General features: G+C 44.2%; 1 protein-coding gene across 2 annotated transcripts in view; it reads right to left on the bottom strand.

Annotated features, from left to right (window-relative positions):
• Positions 1 to 369: 369 nt before the first annotated feature.
• EEF2K (eukaryotic elongation factor 2 kinase) overlaps positions 370 to 18,115 on the bottom strand; it is a 55,795-nt gene continuing 38,049 nt past the window's right edge. For both annotated transcript variants that reach the window (XM_081298341.1, XM_081298340.1), the window contains 6 exons: positions 17,968 to 18,030; positions 15,863 to 15,997; positions 15,512 to 15,700; positions 8,648 to 8,772; positions 4,798 to 4,976; positions 370 to 2,458 (listed from right to left, as the gene is read on the bottom strand). In XM_081298341.1, coding sequence (XP_081154467.1) covers positions 2,349 to 2,458; positions 4,798 to 4,976; positions 8,648 to 8,772; positions 15,512 to 15,700; positions 15,863 to 15,997; positions 17,968 to 18,030 — 801 coding nt within the window. In that variant the 3' untranslated portion in view covers positions 370 to 2,348. The remainder of the gene's footprint in view (positions 2,459 to 4,797; positions 4,977 to 8,647; positions 8,773 to 15,511; positions 15,701 to 15,862; positions 15,998 to 17,967; positions 18,031 to 18,115) is intronic.

The following is an 18,115-nucleotide window of genomic DNA, read 5'->3' as shown; positions in this document are numbered from 1 at the left end:
ATCTAGAGTTCAAAGCTAGCCTCAGCAATTTAGCAAGGCCTAAGCAACTCAGCAAGACCCTGTCTCTAAATTTTAAAAAGGGGGTTGGGGGTTGGGGATGTGGCTCAGTGGTTAAAAGCCCCTGGGTTCAATCCTCAGTACCAAAAAAAAAAAAAAAAAAAAAAAAAAAAAAGTCCTGGAGGCCACAAAGTTGATACACCTCTGTTCTTGCAGCTTAATGAAATAGCTTTCAGTCAAGGGTTAACAAACTACAGGCCAAGAGGACCACCTGTTTTTATAAATAAAGTTTTTTTGGAACACTAACCATATTCTTTTGTCTACATCTTGTCTCTTGCTGGTTTTGCAATTTGATAGCAGGGTTATTCCATCTTGATACAGAATTAGATACAAGGGACAAAAAGACAAATTATTTGTCTAATAAAATCTTAGAGAAGCCAGGCAGGGTGGTGCACGCCTGTAATCCCAGCAACTTGGGAGGCTGAGGCAGGAGGATCTCGAGTTCAAAGCCAGCCTCAGCAACAGCGAGGTGCTAAGCAACTCAGTGAGACCCTGTCTCTAAATAAAATACAAAATAGGGCTGGGAATGTAGCTCAGTGGTCAAGTGCCCCTGGGCTCAATCCCCAATACCTCCACGCCCCCCTCAAAAAAAAATCTCAGAGAAGGAGGAAGCTGTCTGAATTAACAATGGCACCACCAACAAAAAAGCACGAGGCTTGATTACTTTGAAGGAATATGTGGCAATAAAGTTGCTTCTTACATTTAATATGTGAAATTTAACTATAGGTACTGGTTTAAAACACACATAAAATTTAAAGCAAGCTAACCACCGATCTGGTATAGATGAAAGAAGAGTGATCAGTACCAACTTCCAAAGGAAAATTGTTATGAGTCCATGTGCAAAAGCTGGGGATACTGTCATTTCTGGGTGGACTCGGGGAATTTTCACAGGTAATGCTGACTTAATTTTTCCTTGAAGGGCACACCCCACTTTAGAATCTAATGTTTGCACAAGTTCATGACTCCACAGTGCTCCAAACTGAAGTGCCGAGGGAGTATCTTACAAACAAGTAAGAGTGGCTTGTGTGTTACACTTGGCTTTGCATCCTTTGATTGTTCGAGAAAGAGGCTGCTCTAGCATTTGTGATTGATCGAATTGTCTAGTTTCTTGGCTATTTGAAACAACAAGTGAAATCACACTAGTATTAAATAGGAACTCCGTGTAAGGAGAAAGCTCATTAAATAAAGATATTGTAGCTTGACCTTGGGGAAACTTCTAGAACTAATGAGTGTTTATAGTTCTTGCCCTCTCATCCTCAAACATCTTTAGTAAATCTCAAGGGGCTGCCGTTGAAAGCAGCCAAGCTGCAAATCACAAGAAAATCAGCCCAGCTTGGAGCAGAAAATGCCAAGACTGGGGGCTGGGGAGCAGATTCTATATAAGAATAGCTTCACGTAAGAAAATGCTGTAGGATACTGCACCAGGGACACTTAGTCACTGTGTGGATGTTGCCACTAGGAAGCAGGGTATATTCTGCTTGGAGCAAAGTCCCCCATATTCCAAGCTGCTGTCCTCATACATTAAAGCTTTGAGATGCATCCTGTTCCACACCAAGTATTCATGTACAAGTTAGAGGTAGTAAATGCGTACATACAAAAAAAAAAAAAAATCAAACCTGTTTTGTAAGGCCCATAGGAAGAAAGCATGCTTCAAAAACAGAATTTGGCTGGAATTCCAGAAAAATCAGTCTCAGGGCAGGAGGAAACTAAACTATGAAGTTAGAAATTAATCAATGTGCAGGCCCCTGCCCCAGGATAGAAGGGAGGCTGCATGTGCACTCAAAAAACACCATGCATGCTCCCAAATGCTCGGAGAAAGACGGCTGTGCACTAAGTCAGGACAAAACACACCCCTGGGAAGTTAGCTCTTCACTTCCCATCCCCATTCTTGAAATGGGGTTCTGAGGGCCTGAGATTTGAATCTAGCCTGGAAAGGCTGGTGAGCAAGGGCCTCATATTGTCCATGGTGGGAAAGCATGACATGTCTCAAGATAAGAAAGCAAGAAGTAAAAAATAAAAGGAGAATCTCAATAACAGTAGGATGGTTCATTAGGCTGCATTTTTTTCAATCCCCATTCCCAGAAAACACTGTCCTAAGGGACAGCTGTAGGGTCTCTGCTAGTAGCAAAGACCTTTTTTCAAGAGTCAAAAAAAATAAAATAAAATACAAAAGTCAATTTACAGCACATGAAAAATACCTTTTCCTTCTCAAACTAAATAAGTCTCCCCACCCCATCCCAACCCCTTAGCCCTTTTGCTTGGGACTAGCTGGCAGCAATTATTCTGGCAAGTTATCCTTCCATCTGGGCCCAGGCCTCCTCTGCCAGCTGATAGTACTGGTTGGCTAGACGGCCCTTCATGGCTTCCATAGCTGCCTCAGCCGCCTGGGTGTACAAGTCCCCTGAAAGAGAGCAAGGAAAGGTACAAAGAGGTGAACCGTGCGTGCCAGGCCAGTATCCCTCACCTCTCCCACAAGAATACCCTGAGGTTTGGTTTTGTCTTGTCTTTGTTTTTACAGGAACCAAACTACCCCTAACATCCTCTCCCTCCAGATAGATGTTCAGGATGCTCTGTCGCAGGGTGGCCATGTGATCAAACCTGGCCATTCCCTGCAGGCCCCAGGGATTGGTCTAGACTTAGGCAGAGCTAATCAGAATAAGCCTCGGGGTCCACAGTGATTTGCAGGTGGGTGGGCGATTCAATCAGGCTGAGGATATTTGCAGAATAAATTGAGAATCTTTGTAAGTGAAAGAAACAGTCGAAATAACTTCATCTCAGGTTGGCCCAAGATTTGCTGTCAAATGATTTGTATAAAATTCAACGCAAGCACTTCGGAATTTTAGAGCTTTGGGGATTTAGAAATTTCAAATCAGAAACGATAGATCTGCTTTATTATTTGTCGAATTCTTATACAACTTTTAAAATTTAGTCTCATCCCATACCTGTGAAATCAGGAGTTTGGTAAGTTTGTTTTAGGTAAAGGAATTGGATATTGGTGTCACCAACACCCTCTTCCTGGATTCTCACCCACAGGTTTTTATCTGTTAAAGCCCTAATCCACAAAGTGACTGTAGGTGGACACAGGGCCTGTGAGGCTGTGATAAAGGTTAAGTGAGGTCACAAGAGTGGGGCCCTGAGTTCAATGGGGCTGGGACCCTTCTCAGAGGAGGAAAAGACAGTAGGGCCTGAGATTTGAATCTAGTCTGGAAAGGCATATTATTTGGCAATAAAAAGGAATGTGTCTCTCTACCCTCGCCCCTCTCCTTGCATACAGAAGAAAAGACATGTTAGTACATAGTGAGAAGATGATTGTCTAGAAGCCAGAAACAGGACAGCATCTTGATCTTGGACTTCTTGTCCTTGAGAAATCAATTTAGGAGACTGCCCCGTAATGAGGAACTTGCCTAGCATGCATAAGGCCCTGGGTTTGATCTCTAGCACCAAACAAATAAATAAACAGATAAATAAATAAATACATTGTTGTTACTTAAGCCATTCAATCTATAGGGCAGCTTCAGCAGATTAATATATTACGCAACGGGAAAAAAAAACATTTAACTTATCTATCAATTGATGACTCAAAAACAAAATGGGGCATCTCCTACAATGGCTTATTATTTGGCAATAAAAATGAAAGAGGCACTGGTACCTGCTATAACATGTATGAACCTTAAGGCCAATATTCTAAGTGAAAAAAGCCTGACACAAAAGGCCATGTATTTCATGAGTCACTTACAGAAGGAGCCCAGAGCAGGCCCATCCATATAGACCAAAAGTTGATCCTTGGTCCCCAGGAATGGGGGAGGAGGCAGGTTGGGAATGACTGCTAACTAGTACAGGGTTTCTTCTTGGGGTGATGGAAATGTTCTAGAATTAGTTAATGGCGATGGGTGACCAACATTGTGAAAATACTAAAATCCACTGAACTACATTTTAAGATGGTAAATTTCAGGTTGTGAAAATTTTAGTTCAGTTTTCAAAATTGCAAAGAACTCCCCTTAAGACTCTAATATATATATATATATATATATATTTTTTTTTTAAGTGTTTATTTTTTAGTTGTGATTGGACACAATACCTTTATTTCACGTATTTATTTTTATGTGGTCCTGAGGATCGAACCCAGGGTTTCACACGTGAGAGGCAAGTGCTCTACGGCTGAGCCACAACCCCAGCTCTATATTTATTTTTTAAAAAATTGTCCTATTTAGTTGTACATGACAGCAGAATGCATTTCAACTCCTATATTTAAAAATATTTTTAGTTATAGATGGACACAATACCTTTATTTTATTTATTTATCTTCCTGTGATGCTGAAGATCGAACCTAGTGTCTCATGAAATACACGGTAGGCAAGCACTCTCTCTACCACTGAGCTATAACTCCAGCCTTGTCGTACTGTATTGTAAGGGAAAAAGTCTGTATGCATTCAGCACAGAGGCCATGGACGGAATTCAGGGCCCCATGCATGCCAGGCAAGTTCTCCACCATGAACTATGTCCCCAGCACCACTAAAATATTCTTTGATCTGTGGTTGCTTGAATCCATGGATGAAGAACCAAAAGCTACCCAAGGCTGACTGTATAAGCATTAAATAAAAATGTCCATCTGTGTGTTAGCTCCATAAAACCCCCTCCTGAAAAGAGACTCACCTTGGGCCCTTCCCAGTGGGGATGAGAATTACAATGGTCCCTGCCCAGCCCTGTCCCGCCCCAGGGGCAGGTCTGCAGAGGCCCTACCTGATCTCTGCGGGTCCTTCTCCAGCCCGCAACCTCCGGTCAACAGCATCTCAGCCTCCCTGGCCAGCAGCGCATACCGGGGCTCATCCTGCATCCCATCGAACTCACCGCCCTCGTCACAGTCCGTTGTCTCCAGGGCAGTGTTGTACCAGTGCAGGGCCTCGGGCCAGTCTCGGCACCTTGCCAGGGGACACAGAGAAAGAGGGACATCATCACAGCAGCAGGGGGCGAGGACAGAGGGCCAACCACCCCTGATCCAAGTCAGGGATACAGCAGGGACGACCACCTCTGGTTCCCAACCTACAGTGTCCAAGACCATCACATCCGAGGGGCACTGTGACGCTGTAGGTTTATTTATTTATTAAGAGGGCAGTCATGTAGCTTTTCTTAATAACATGGGTGTATTACAACTATTCTGTAACAGAAGTCGAGGGGGACATTTTTCTAGGATCGCCCACAAGCACCCTATGGGCTAGCACAAGCTGCCCTCTGACTCTGGTAGGAGAAGGACCCTTGGCAGAAACCCCAAGAACCACCTAACAGCAATCGCTCAGCCCCTGCCTATGCTCTGCCTGTGCTGGCCAGTCGGGCTCTCTTCCAGAATAATGCAGGACTCCTCTCCCCACCCCAGCTAAGCCCCTCCGCTCCCCAGCTCTTTCTCCTATGGCAGCATGCATCCGGCCAAACCACCAAGGGTGACCATAGGTTTCAGCCAAAGTCATGCAACTACAAAATACAGAGCTAACAGGGCAGCAGGCTGTTTTTCTTTGCGTGGAACCCATGTGAGGAACTATTTATAGCACATCAGGAAAGAGCAAAGAGCCTCACTGATAAGAAAGACTCTAGGTGTCCTGAATGTGCCAGGAGCAGCAGCTCTAATGATATGTTTGCCTCCTGCCTCACCCTCCAGTCTCAGCTCCTGTTGGTGCCAGGGGCTACTCCCCAAACATGCCAGCACCTGCCTGTACCCTGGTCTTTTTTTCTTTGGTACCAGGAATTGAACCCAGAGATGCTTAACCACTGAACCACATCCCCAGCCCTTTTAAAATATTACATATTTTATTTAGAGACAGGGTCTTGTTAAGTTGCTTAGGACCTCACTTCATTGCTGAGGCTGGTTTTTGAACTTGCGATCTTCCTGCCTCAGCCTCCAAAGCTGCTAGGATTACAGGCGTGCACCTCCATGCTCAGCCTAAATTCCCACCCCTCTAGTCTGAGTTCCACACCTAGTTCTTCACCCCTCCAGCCTCAGTTCATGTCACCTCCCCAGAGATGCTGTCTCTAAACACCTTGTTTCTGATAATTATCACACTCTAATTCTCCTTGTTCCCTCACATATTAGGGTCATCCCTGACCAGAACAAATACCCCAAGAAGGTCAGAGTCTTGTCTTTTATGTCAACACATTTCTGCTGGATGAAAAAGGTAAGCAAGTGGCTGGTGGAGATGGCATTTAAGACCGTGACCCCATTGTATCTTTTATATATATATATATATATATATCAAGGTACCCAAAAACCTAGGGTTGTATTATTGGAATAGGGGCCCCTAGATTAGATGACATCACCCCTTCAGCTTTGATGGTCCCCAGTCCTAAAGGGCAGAGCACAGTTGCCCTGCAAACATTACATGGGAAAGGATCTTCTCTCTCCCTGCCCACCCCTGCCCCATGCTGTCCCATTGATCAGGGTGCCCACCCTGCCTTGGAATTTTCCATGATTTTTCATTCCCCTATTAGATGTAACTTCTGAGAGAACCAAAATCCCTTAAATATAAATTTGGGCCTGCATGGGGCCCTACCTTACCCATAGCTGGCCCTTAATTAATGCTCCCTGAATGCAAAAGGCTGGAGCTGCTTGGAATGAGGAAGAAGAAAAAGAAAATGACTATAGTAGAAGCTATAAAAAAAAAAGAAAATTCTCATAGATTTAATTACATAAATATTAAAAACCAGCATGTCCCCAAACCCAGTAAGCAATGGTCATTAGTTTCCTCCTCCCCAATCTATGTTGGCCATCTCTGGAAACAGGAAAAACAAAACAACAACAACAACAACAACAAAAAAATACAACTTCTTTTAAAGAGAATGGGTTAACAGCCTTAATATATAAAGAATTGTTACAAATCAATAAGAAACTATCATCTGGAGTAAAGTAGAAGTAAACATAAATTTTAAAAAAGGAAGTAAAAATCAAAATTGACAAAGGACAGAAAGAGAAAGCACAAATAGCAAAGACTTTTTAAGAACCAAAGATATAAATATTCAATGCCCATCTCCAACTTCTTCTACCCATGCTATACTTCTCCACAGCACTCAAAGGGTACCATATGCATGGGTACTTGATCTAATAGAACCACGTTAGGACTTTTTTGTTTGGCACCTCTCCATGCCAGTATAGTTCTAAGTTCGCTAAAAAGCCAGTCAATAGGGAATACAATGAAGGAAAGGTGGAAAGACCAAAACTTTGGCTCTGCCACTTATTAGGTACAGGTTGAGCATCCCTAATCCAAAACTCCAAAATCTAAGAACACCAAAATCTGATACTTTTTGATTATAATCATGATGCAAACTTGAATCATTTTGCAGATACACTAAAAATATTGGATAAAATTACCTTCAGCCTATGCGTCTATGGTATATATATGAATTTTGCATTTAGATTTGGGATCTGTCCCCAAGATATCTCATTATGCATATGCATACAGGCCAAAATCTGAGAAAACCCAAAATCCAAAACACTTCTGATCCCAAGCATTTCAAGTTCCTTCACTTCTCAGAACTATAGTTTTTAGTTATCCACAAAATGGGGCCCCAAATACCTGCCTTGTCTGTGTCATTGAGATGAGTTGGTTTGTTCATTCAACCACTGAGCTAAGATGCTAAGATGTGGAAGATGTAAGACACAGAGTTGTAGGATAACTGATTCCTGTTCTCAATGAAATCAAATCATAACACAAAAATGCTGTCCAAATATAGGGGAGCACTGCTGTTACACAGCAGGTATCTGAAAAATGTTGGCACACGGGCAGGCTTCTGAATGCATTCAGAAATTTTTGACCCTGAAACCTCCTTAATATGAGAGTCCCACCAGACTTTTGTTCTAAACCCAGTGAAAGAGAGGAGCTCCTGAGACCAAGAGGAGGGACCTGCTCAGCTGCTTCACCTTGGAGATTTACACAATGAATGCACCCTCCTTGCTCCCTTCCAAAGAGTCCTTGAAGGCTCCTGGGTAGCCAGGTTCCAATGGGAACCACCTAGGGTGAGCAACTGACTTCTGCCCTGGACTTCCAGGATCTCCCACTGGCTAAGCCACAGAGCCGAGATGAAGGTGGGCCACCCTGTTCTCCTCCCATTGCAAAATCCAGACCTGGCATCTCAGCCTGGAGAATAAATGAAAAGTACTGATACTTTAGTTGCTGGAATCTTTAAACCTACTCCTTCTTCTTAGAAGTGAAAAATAATAAAATAAAAATAAAAGCAGGAAAAGGCAATTAAAATCACCCAAATCCTACTATCCAGGGACAATCCTCTGAGCCTGATACTGATTTTTTTCTCATGAAAATCTTTATTATACTAGCTAAAATGGCTGCCAATCACTGCATGCCTCGTGTACCCGGTGCTGTGAGAGTTACTGTCACCATGTCATGTAACCTTCATACGACAATCCTCAGAAGCAGGTGTTGTGATTGTTCCTGCTTCACAAGATGAATGTAAAAGAACTCACTCAGGGTCACTGGTCTGGTAATGGGTGAAACCAAGACCAGAGCCCATGTCTGTCCTGATATTAAAGAGAAAGTGCCCACCCAATCCAGATCCCTGTGGATTCCACCTGAGTGACAGCCACAGTTACCTGTCTGGGCTGAGGTTCAGACCGGTGTCAAAAGCTCGTGCCACCAGGATCATGGACTGTCTGTCACCAGCTTCAGCTGCCTTGAGTAAGTAATCAAATCCTTTCGTCTTATTCTCCTCTGTCTCCTGTCAATACAAACCAAAGAGGGGAAAAAAATAACAAGGCTTGCATAAATTTCGCTCATCAATCTTCTCCCTGTTTCTTTTATTATTGGGAGAGCTCTGGGGCTGGCTACTACAGCATTACACATCGTGGTTTTTAGTATATTCATGGAATTGTGCAACCATCACCACAAAAATCAGTTTCAAGCTGAGGTTTGGCTCAGTGGCAGAGCACTTGCCTCACACATGTGAGGCACTGGGTTGGGTCCTCAGCACCATGTGAAAATAAATTAAAAAATAAAGGTATTATGTACAACTTAAAATATATATATATATATATATATATATATATATATATATATATATATATATATATATATATATATTAGCCAGGCCAGGCGTGGTAGTGCACACCTATAATCCCAGGAGTATGGGATCGTGAGTTCAAAGCCAGCCTCGGCAACTTAGCAAGGCCCTAAGCAACTGAGACAGTGTCTCTAAATAAAAAAAAGGCTGGGGATGTGGCTTGGTGGTTAAGTGCCCCTGAGTTCAATCCTGGGAGAGAGAAGGAAGGAAGGAAGGAAGGAAGGAAGGAAGGAAGGAAGGAAGGAAGGGAGGGAGGGAGGGAGGGAGGGAGAGAAAGGAAGGTAAGAAAAGAAAGAAAGAAAGAAGGAAGGAAGGAAAGAAGGAAGGAAAGAAAGGAAAGAAGGAAGGAAGGAAGGAACAAAAGAAAGAAGGAAGGAAGGAAGGAAGGAAAGAAAGAAAGAAAGAAGGAAGGAAGGAAAGAAAGGAAGAAGGAAAGGAAGGAAGGAAGGAAGGAAGGAAGGAAGGAAGGAAGGAAAGAAGGAAAGAAAGAAGGAAAGAAAGAAGGAGGAAAGAAAGAAGGAAGGAAAGAAAGGAAGAAGGAAGGAAAGGAAGAAAGGAAGAAAGAAAGAAAGAAGGAAGGAAGGAAGGATGGAAGGAAGGAAGGAAAGAAAGAAAGGAAGGAAGGAAAGAAAGAAGGAAAGAAAGGAAGAAAGGAAGCAAGGAAAGCAAGAAGTGGCCAGAACTCTCTTATTCCTGCCATGTTTTTGCTAGGCCCATGGCTGGCAAACTAAAGACTACATTTCCCAGCCTCCCTTGCAACAGGCATCTATGTCCTAATACAGGAGGCCTATCCAGTCTCTCATTCATATTGCCTGTCCCTAGCATTTTAGAACAATGCTTAGCACAGGAAGTGCTAAATAAACTTCAATAGAGGTTATTTTATAATTCTATTGGAAATATTTTTTTCTTCCTTTTTTTTTGGTACGGGGGATTGAACCCAGGGGTACCTGACCACTGAGCCACATCCCCAGCCCTATTTTGTATTTTATTTAGAGACAGGGTCTCATGAGTTGCTTAGTGCCTCGCCTTTGCTGAGGCTGGCTTTGAATTCACGATCCTTCTGCCTCAGCCTCCCAAGTTGCTGGGGTTACAGGTGTGCACCACAGCACCTAGCTGAAATATTTTTATTTGTTAATTATTATCTGTATTATACCCTTTTCCACCTGAAGAGTTTGCTCCAGGAGAGCAGAGACCTTGTCTATCTCACTCATTGTCGTGAATATCAATAATAAAAATGCTAAAAAATCATGTGTTGCTGAGTGAATGAATGACTTAACAAGACAACAGAAAAAGGCCTCCTTTTAGAGGAGGGGGACCTTAGAGAAAATGAGAGAGGGGCTTCTAGGCCCACAGTGGCCCCTAAAGCAGGTAGCCATCATTTCCCTTGCTAAGACATGGCTTGAGCATGGCTCACTTCCTGCAGGCCTGCCCTGTCCTAACCACAATGATCCATGCAACCACACTCCTGCCAGGGGAAGCTTGCAGAGTCGGAACCCTGGAGAAAGACAGCTGGGATACCTACAGACAAGGATGTTAATCGTGCTTCTCAACCCCTTTACAAGGTCGCTAGATGGACCAGTACAAACGGCCTATGATAATAGGGAGAGTTATCAGAGTGTCTCAGAGAGGCGGGATTCCCCCACAGTCCTGGTCCTCACACCCAGCATCCCTTTATTGAGGCCTCAAACCCTCTGAGGGTCCTCTGTACCAAGTGCTGGGGTTCACAAGAACAGAGTTACGCTTTCATAAATTTTGGGCTGGGGAATAGCTCAGTGATGTGTATGTGCCTAGCATGTGTGAGGCCCTGGGTTCCATCCCTGGCACCAAAAACCCAACTATCAGGAATTTGGCAAGCCTGTTGAAAAGCACAACCGTGATTAAAAGTTAATCATGGGCTGGGAGTGTCGTTCAGTGGAGGGCACACACCTGGCATGCAGGAGGCCCTGTATTCCATACCCAGCATTGAAATAAAATCATAAACTTACAAGATGAATCATATTAAAACAAAGGTAATAAATACTCAAAAGCCATCAATCCCTAATTATTTTTACTGTGTTTTACTATTATTTATGTTCTTGAAACGAATTATTTCAGTTGCAGCACCATGGACACTTGGGACCACATACAGCCTTCATGGTGGGGACAGTCCTGTGCTTTGTATGATGCTGAACAGCATCCCCGCTCTCCACCCACCAGATGCCAGCAGCAATGACAATTAAAAAAAAAAAAAAAAAAAAAAAAAAAAAAGGTCTCCAAATCCCAGTGGCTCAGGAAGCTGAGGCAGGAGGATTGAGAGTTCAAAACCAGCCTCAGTAACTTAGCAAGGCCCTCGGCAACTTGGCGAGACCCTGTCTCTAAATTAAAAACAAAAAGAGCTGGGGATATGGCTCAGTGGTTAAGCACCCCTGGGTTCAATCCCCAGTGCCAAAAAATAAAAATAAAAAAGTCTATAGCAGGGCATGGAGGTTCAGGCCTGTAATCCCAGCAATGCAGGAATCTGAAGCAGGAGGATTACAAATTGGAGGCCAGGCTGGGCAACTTTAGCAAGACCCTGTTTAAAATCAAACACAAAAAGGGCTGGGTGGGGAGCTGAGGTTGTGGCTCAGTGATAGAGCGCTCCCCTAGCATGTGAGAGTCCCTGGGTTCGATCCTCAGCACCACATAAAATAAATACATAAAATAAAGGTATTGGGTCCATCTACAACTAAAAAATAAATATTTAAAAAGAAAAAAGGGGCTGGGGATGTTGCTCAGTATTAGAGCATCCCTGGGTTCAATCTCCAGTACCCCCTGGTCCTGGCAAATAAATAAACGGATAGATAGATAGATAGATAGATAGATAGATAGATAGATAGATAGTCTCCACACATTGCTAAATGTCCCCTGGGGAAGGAGGCAAATCCCTGGTTAGGATTTGTTAGTGTCCACTTGGGTAGCACCTATACTAAAATTGGAACCTCACAGGGAAGATGAGCATGGTCCCTTTTAAAGGATGACATACAATTCTGTCAAGCGTTCTGTATTTTTAGAGCTTGGGGAGGGGAAGGGAAGGAGGAGGAGAGGTTGGTCACTGGGTATAAAGTTACAAGCAGATAGGAGGAGTAAGTTCTGGAGTTCCATTTCACAGCAAGGCAACTATAGCTAAAAATAAAGTGTTTCAAAATAGCTAGAGGGTTTTGAATGTTCTCATCAAAGAAATGATAAATGTATGAGATAACAGATATACCAATCATCACACAACGTATACACGTTTCAAAACACCCCCACTATACCCCATAAACATGTACAATCATTGTCAATCAAAAATAACAAAAAGTTGTGGCTCAAAGGTAGAGCACTCGCCTAGCATGCGTGAGGCGCTGAGTTCGATCTTCAGCACCACATAAAAATAAAATAAAAATATTGTGTCCACCTATAACTAAAAAATAAAATATTTAAAAAAGATAACAAAAGGGCTGGGCTTGTGGCTCAGAGGTAGAGTGCTTGCCTAGCATGTGTGAGGGTTCGATTCTCAGCACCACATATAAATAAAGGTCCATCAACAACAAATAAATTGACCATGGCAGGAGTTTGTACCCCACTCCTCCCCTAAAGTAGACCACACTACAAATCAGGATTTGGATTTGATTAATTGTTTTCTCCATATCTGAACTTCAGAAAGGGAAAGAAACGATAGGAATAGTGCAGATGAAGCTTCAAAATGTTTCACCTCTGTAACCATTCCATCATGCCTAGCGATGGAAATTAAAAGAATGTTCTTCCAGCACTTAAAACTATTATCTGATGCAGGAAAAATCTACTCAGGTCAGGAGCAAATGAAGTTCCAGTTCTAACACAGGTCTTCATTATTTTACTATCATTTTACTTATTAAAGTAAGTGAAAATATCAACCAACGTTCATGTCAGAACTGTACCCCTTTCACCAATTACCACCACAGGTAGGTTGACATGTGCAAAAGTTGGTAAAAACCAATGAACGTGTTCTGTGTGGATCAGCTGACAATATAGAATTTACAAGAGTACTTTTATTGCTATTTGTAAAACATATGCTGCACATTATGTCAGCAAACTGCATAATATGTATATATATATGCACAGATTTCCTCTGCATCTCTGAAAGCCAACTACTGAATGTTTAGCAGCACATCACTCATTGAATGAGATATATTCAGTCCTGCCCCCAAGAAGCACAGAGATGGGAAGAACAGGGAATAAAATAGGAAATAAAAACAGCTGTGGTATCCCTTGCCTGCATGCCAAATATTATAGTCAACTAAACCACAGGAAGCTACCAACATTCTACGGTTCATGATCTATTAAAACAATGTGAAGTTTCATAAGGTTCCACTTAATGTGGATAAGACTAGTCACAGCAGCAAAAGAGTGGAACCACCCAAGAATCCATCCAGGTTAAAGTGTGTCATATCCATTCTATGGAACACTGTCAACAAAGAATCAGGAAGCTTTCTGTGTGACACTGTGGAAAATTAAGGTCTAGTGAAAAAAGCAAGGTCCAGAAAGTGGGTACAGTATGCTAACTTTGGAGGAAAAATAAGAAGGTAGACCATTAGAATCTGGACTCCATATTTGCAGGTGAAAACTGTTTTCTGGGAGGAATAATATGCCTCCCAAAATTCATGTCCACCCAGAACCTCAGGAAGTAATCTGATTTGGAAACAGGGTCTTCACAGATGTTTGGTAGTTATGTTAGGAGGAGACTATCTTGGATTATGAGGACCCTAAATCCAATATGGCTGGTGTCCATAAAAACACAAGAGACAGAGACATGTGGGTAGAAGCCCACTTGAAGGCAGAGATAGGGATTGAAATGATTCAAGCCAAGGAACGCCAAAAACTGCCGGCAATTTCTAGAAGCCAGAAGAGATAAGGAAGGTTCTCCCCTAGAGCCTCAGAGGATGCATGGTCCTGCACTCTGGTTGTAGTAATTCGTTACTATATCTTAGGTAATTAATACATTTCTGCAATTATATATGAAAAATTGGTAATAACAGCTATACGTGTTTTTCAGAAAATGAGAGAATGGGAGGAAAAGTGGGAGGGGGATTTTGCACTGTAAACCTTCAAATATTCTTCTTTTTTTTCATGCCACTGAGCTACATCCCGTGGCCTTTTTGTGTTTTCAATTTCATTTTTTGGGGGGTACCAGGGATTGAACCCAGGAACACTCAACTACTAAGCCACTCCCCAGTAGGGTCTCACTGAGATGCTTAGGGCCTAAGTTTCTGTGGCTAGCTTTGAATTCACAATCCTCCTGCCTCAGCCTCTAGTGTCTCTGGGATTACAGGTGTGCACCACTGAGTCCATCTTTATTTTTTACTTTGAGACAGGGTCTAAGTTGCCCAGACTGACCTTGAACTTATGATTCTCCTGCCTCAGCCACCCCAGTAGCTGTGATTATAGGCATGGGCCACCACACCCAGCTTTTTATATATATATATATATATATATATATATATATATATATATATACATACATATATATATATATATATATATATATATATATATATTTTTTTTACTTTTTCATGAGTGTATTCAAAAATTAAATAAATAAGGTCTTCAAAGTGTTTTTCACCACCCTCTTCATCTGAGATCTGCCTGCTGAAGAGCCATGGTCAAGCCCTGAGAAGGGCTGTTGCCTTGGACCCATATTGAGCCTCTGCTCCAGCCATACCCACCCAAAGCCTCCCGACCTCTCCCAGGAAACTAGGGCATTCCCCAGGTCTTGCCAGAACAGGTCTATTCAATTCTTTCCTTCTGTGCCTATGACCAGGAAGGAAGGAAGAGACCCCTACACAATTCCCAACACATCCACATCCTGCTCCTTCCCATCCTACCCTGACTGCTCCTTAGCCCCAACCCTGCACCCATCTCATCCCTGTGTTCCAACCCCACTGACCACCTTCTAGACTCTACCTAACTCTCTGTCTCTCACCTGACCTACTCACTCCCACTGGCCTTTGGGTCTAACTTAGATAATCCACTCAGTGAATGGGCATCTCCCAGTGCCAGGCTCTGCTCTAGTCACTAGGGGTATGGCCAGAGCTGATGACAGGAGGCCTGCAGGGACCACTAAAAAGCCCCTTAGGGCCTTTCCTTATTTGTGTCCACCAGTCTCCTCTGCTTCTCCCATCATACTGTCACTATTGCCTGGAAAAGTGACTGTCACTCCCCACTCATTCCCCAAAGCCAGAGATCAAGTCTGCCAGTTTTGACTTTGAAGTACCTGACCCCAAACCAATGCCCAGGATGTTTCTGGGCTGTATCATCCTCAGGGAGGCAGGTGAGTCAGTGACCTCCAGGACAGGAGGCAGGTGATGGCTGGGTGGACGGAGCCCTCCACTTCCTGCGGGGTCTGCACCATCCAGTTCCTCACCTTCAGAGAGACGTCAGCCAGGATGTGGTGGGGCAGCTGTGAGTACATAAGTCCCAGGCCCACGATGGCCTCCAGCTCGCCCAGGTCTGCCGCATGCTCCAGATGAAAGAGCGCCGAGTCGCGGTCCCACTCCTGGTCCTTGTCGCAGAAGCGCCCGCCCGCGTGGTAGCGCACCATGGCCAGATGGACCTGCCACACAGACTGCAGTGTTGGCCCGGCTGTCTGCGAAGCCCAAGCCGCACCCAAGGGCCGCCCAGCCAACCTGCGGGAGGAAGCGATTGGCACAGGAGAGGCGTGGGCCAGGGGCCCCGGGCTCGTGCAGAAAGGGCTGCGAAATGGGCATCACAATACCTTCCCCAAAACAGACTTCCCGATTTTCCTTTCAAGGTCCAGGGCATTAAGCCTTTGCACTTCGAGGGCCACCGCTGATGGCCTTGGCAGGTGGAGGCGGGAGGGGTTGAGGAGGTTCCACTTTTCCACACAGACCTGAGGGGAGGGGAGGGGGCGCAGCTTAGAGGTCAGAGAAAAGAGGGGCTGGGGTAGACCTGTTGTCCCGGTCTCAGCTGCCCCTGCTACCAGCACCCTGGAGCCTGCTGGTAAGAGGGAGAACAAATCCTTACAGCGTCCGATTTTATTGGACAAATGTTCCAAATCTAATCATTCAAATGCCACCAGCTTGCAGGTGCGGAGAGACAGCAACCACAGGACTCAGAGGAGAACAGACAGCAGCAGCTCAGAGAAGCGATTCCCCCTTATTTATTAATCTGAGTCTGCTTGGGGGGCTCAACACACTAAACCCCACACAAGGCATGAGAAAATCCAGATTTCAGCAGATCCACTTGCTCTCTTCCAAATCCACCCTGATGCTGTGGGTGACATCAAAGGGTGTTTTGGGCATGGGTTTAGAAAACGCATGGTTTCTTCCAGCTGAAGATACACTTGTCCAGAGGTTCCTGCAGGACGGAGCCAGGCAGCTCAACATCCTGCAATGCACAGGGCCACCCCACAACGAGGAGCGCTCCCTGAATGCCAACAGTGCCCTGGTTGAGCAACCCTGCCCCATGCTGAGCTGGCAAAACCCGACCTGATGGAGAAACAGCTCAGCATTCTGGGAGGAGCAAGAGTCAGGACTGCTGGGAGGGCCAATGGCATCCAGGCTTGGAGAGCAGGATTTGAGGAGGAATGGACGCAGGGAAAGGAAAGACTTTGCAGGGGAGAGATACTCATCCTCTTAGCAAAGGTGTAGATGGTCGAGATCCAAGCAAGGTGTGTTTGGGAGTCAGTAGAGAGAGCAAGTGAGGTGTAGGGCTGGTCTGAGACTTGCCTAATGCTAATCACCATCTGGGATGCTTGCTACACATACAGGCTGAGCATCCCTGATCCAAAAATCAGAAACTGGAAAGGCTCCAAAATCTGAAACTTTTTGAGTACAACATGACATCACCAGTGGAAGAGTCCCTACCTGATCTCTCATGAGATGGGCTGTAGTCAAAACATAGGTGCACTAAAAATGTCCTATAAAATTACCTTCAGAAGCTCAGTTGTGGCTCAGTGATAGAGTGCTTGCCTAGCAAGTGTGAGGCTCTGGGTTCGATCCTCAGCACCACATAATGATAAATGAATAAAATAAAGGTATTGTATTCATCTACAACTAATAAATAATTTTCTTAAAATTACCTTCAGGCTATGGGGCTAAGGTGTATATGAAATATAAACGAGTTTCATGTTTAGAGTTTGGTCTCATCCCCGAGTTATCTCATTGTATATATGCAAAGACTCCAAAATCCAAAAATATCCAAAATACTTCTGGTCCCAAGCATTTCAGATATGGGATACTCAATCTGGACTACCCTGGGAACCTAAGGAAAGTTGCTTAAGATCCCAGTTTTTCATACATAAAATGGGGATGAGTAACCTTAGCCTGTCTCATTGAGTGGCTACAAGAAATAAATGGATTAGCTGGGGGTAGTCATGCGTACCTGAAATCACAGCAGCTGAGAGGCTGAGGCAGGAGGATCGCAAGTTCAAAGACAACCTCAGCAACTTAGTGAGGCCCTAAGCAATTTAGTGAGACCCTGTCTCAAAATAAAATATAAAAAAGGGCTGGGGATGTGGCTTAGAGGTAAAATGCCCCTTGGTTCAATCCCAATACCACCCCTCACTAAATAAATAAAAATAAATAAATAGATTCATAAAGTGCACAAGGCTCCTCTGGGTCAGGTAGTTTAACACGTGAGCTACAGCCATTGTCATTTTCCCCTCCAGGACCATGTCTTGAATCCTCCCCACAAGTTCCTGCACAGGATGGCACCTCATGTCTGCCCAGGCAATTTGCTCATTTGCAAAATGGACACATGCAAGGAGGACGAGCAGGTGGCAGTGACGTGAGGGAGGAGAAACAGAAACAGAGCCCTCCACAGACAAGCAAGTGACCAGAGATCCCAAGACTGCATTACCCGTCCGGAGCTGCCCAGGCTGTCCTCATCGGACTCGTACCTCCGGTTGCCATTTGAGTGGCCCTGGATGGAAGTGGAGATTGAGTTTTTCTGAGGACAGACCTCTCTCCCAAGAGCCTCCTGCTGGGGAACTGGCCCAGCCCTCCCG

Source organism: Spermophilus citellus (assembly GCF_964194105.1).
Source record: "Spermophilus citellus genome assembly, chromosome: 6".
NCBI lineage: Eukaryota > Metazoa > Chordata > Mammalia > Rodentia > Sciuridae > Spermophilus > Spermophilus citellus.
The sequence above is the reverse complement of the archived record's forward strand: the minus strand, read 5'-3'. Positions and strand labels throughout refer to the sequence as shown.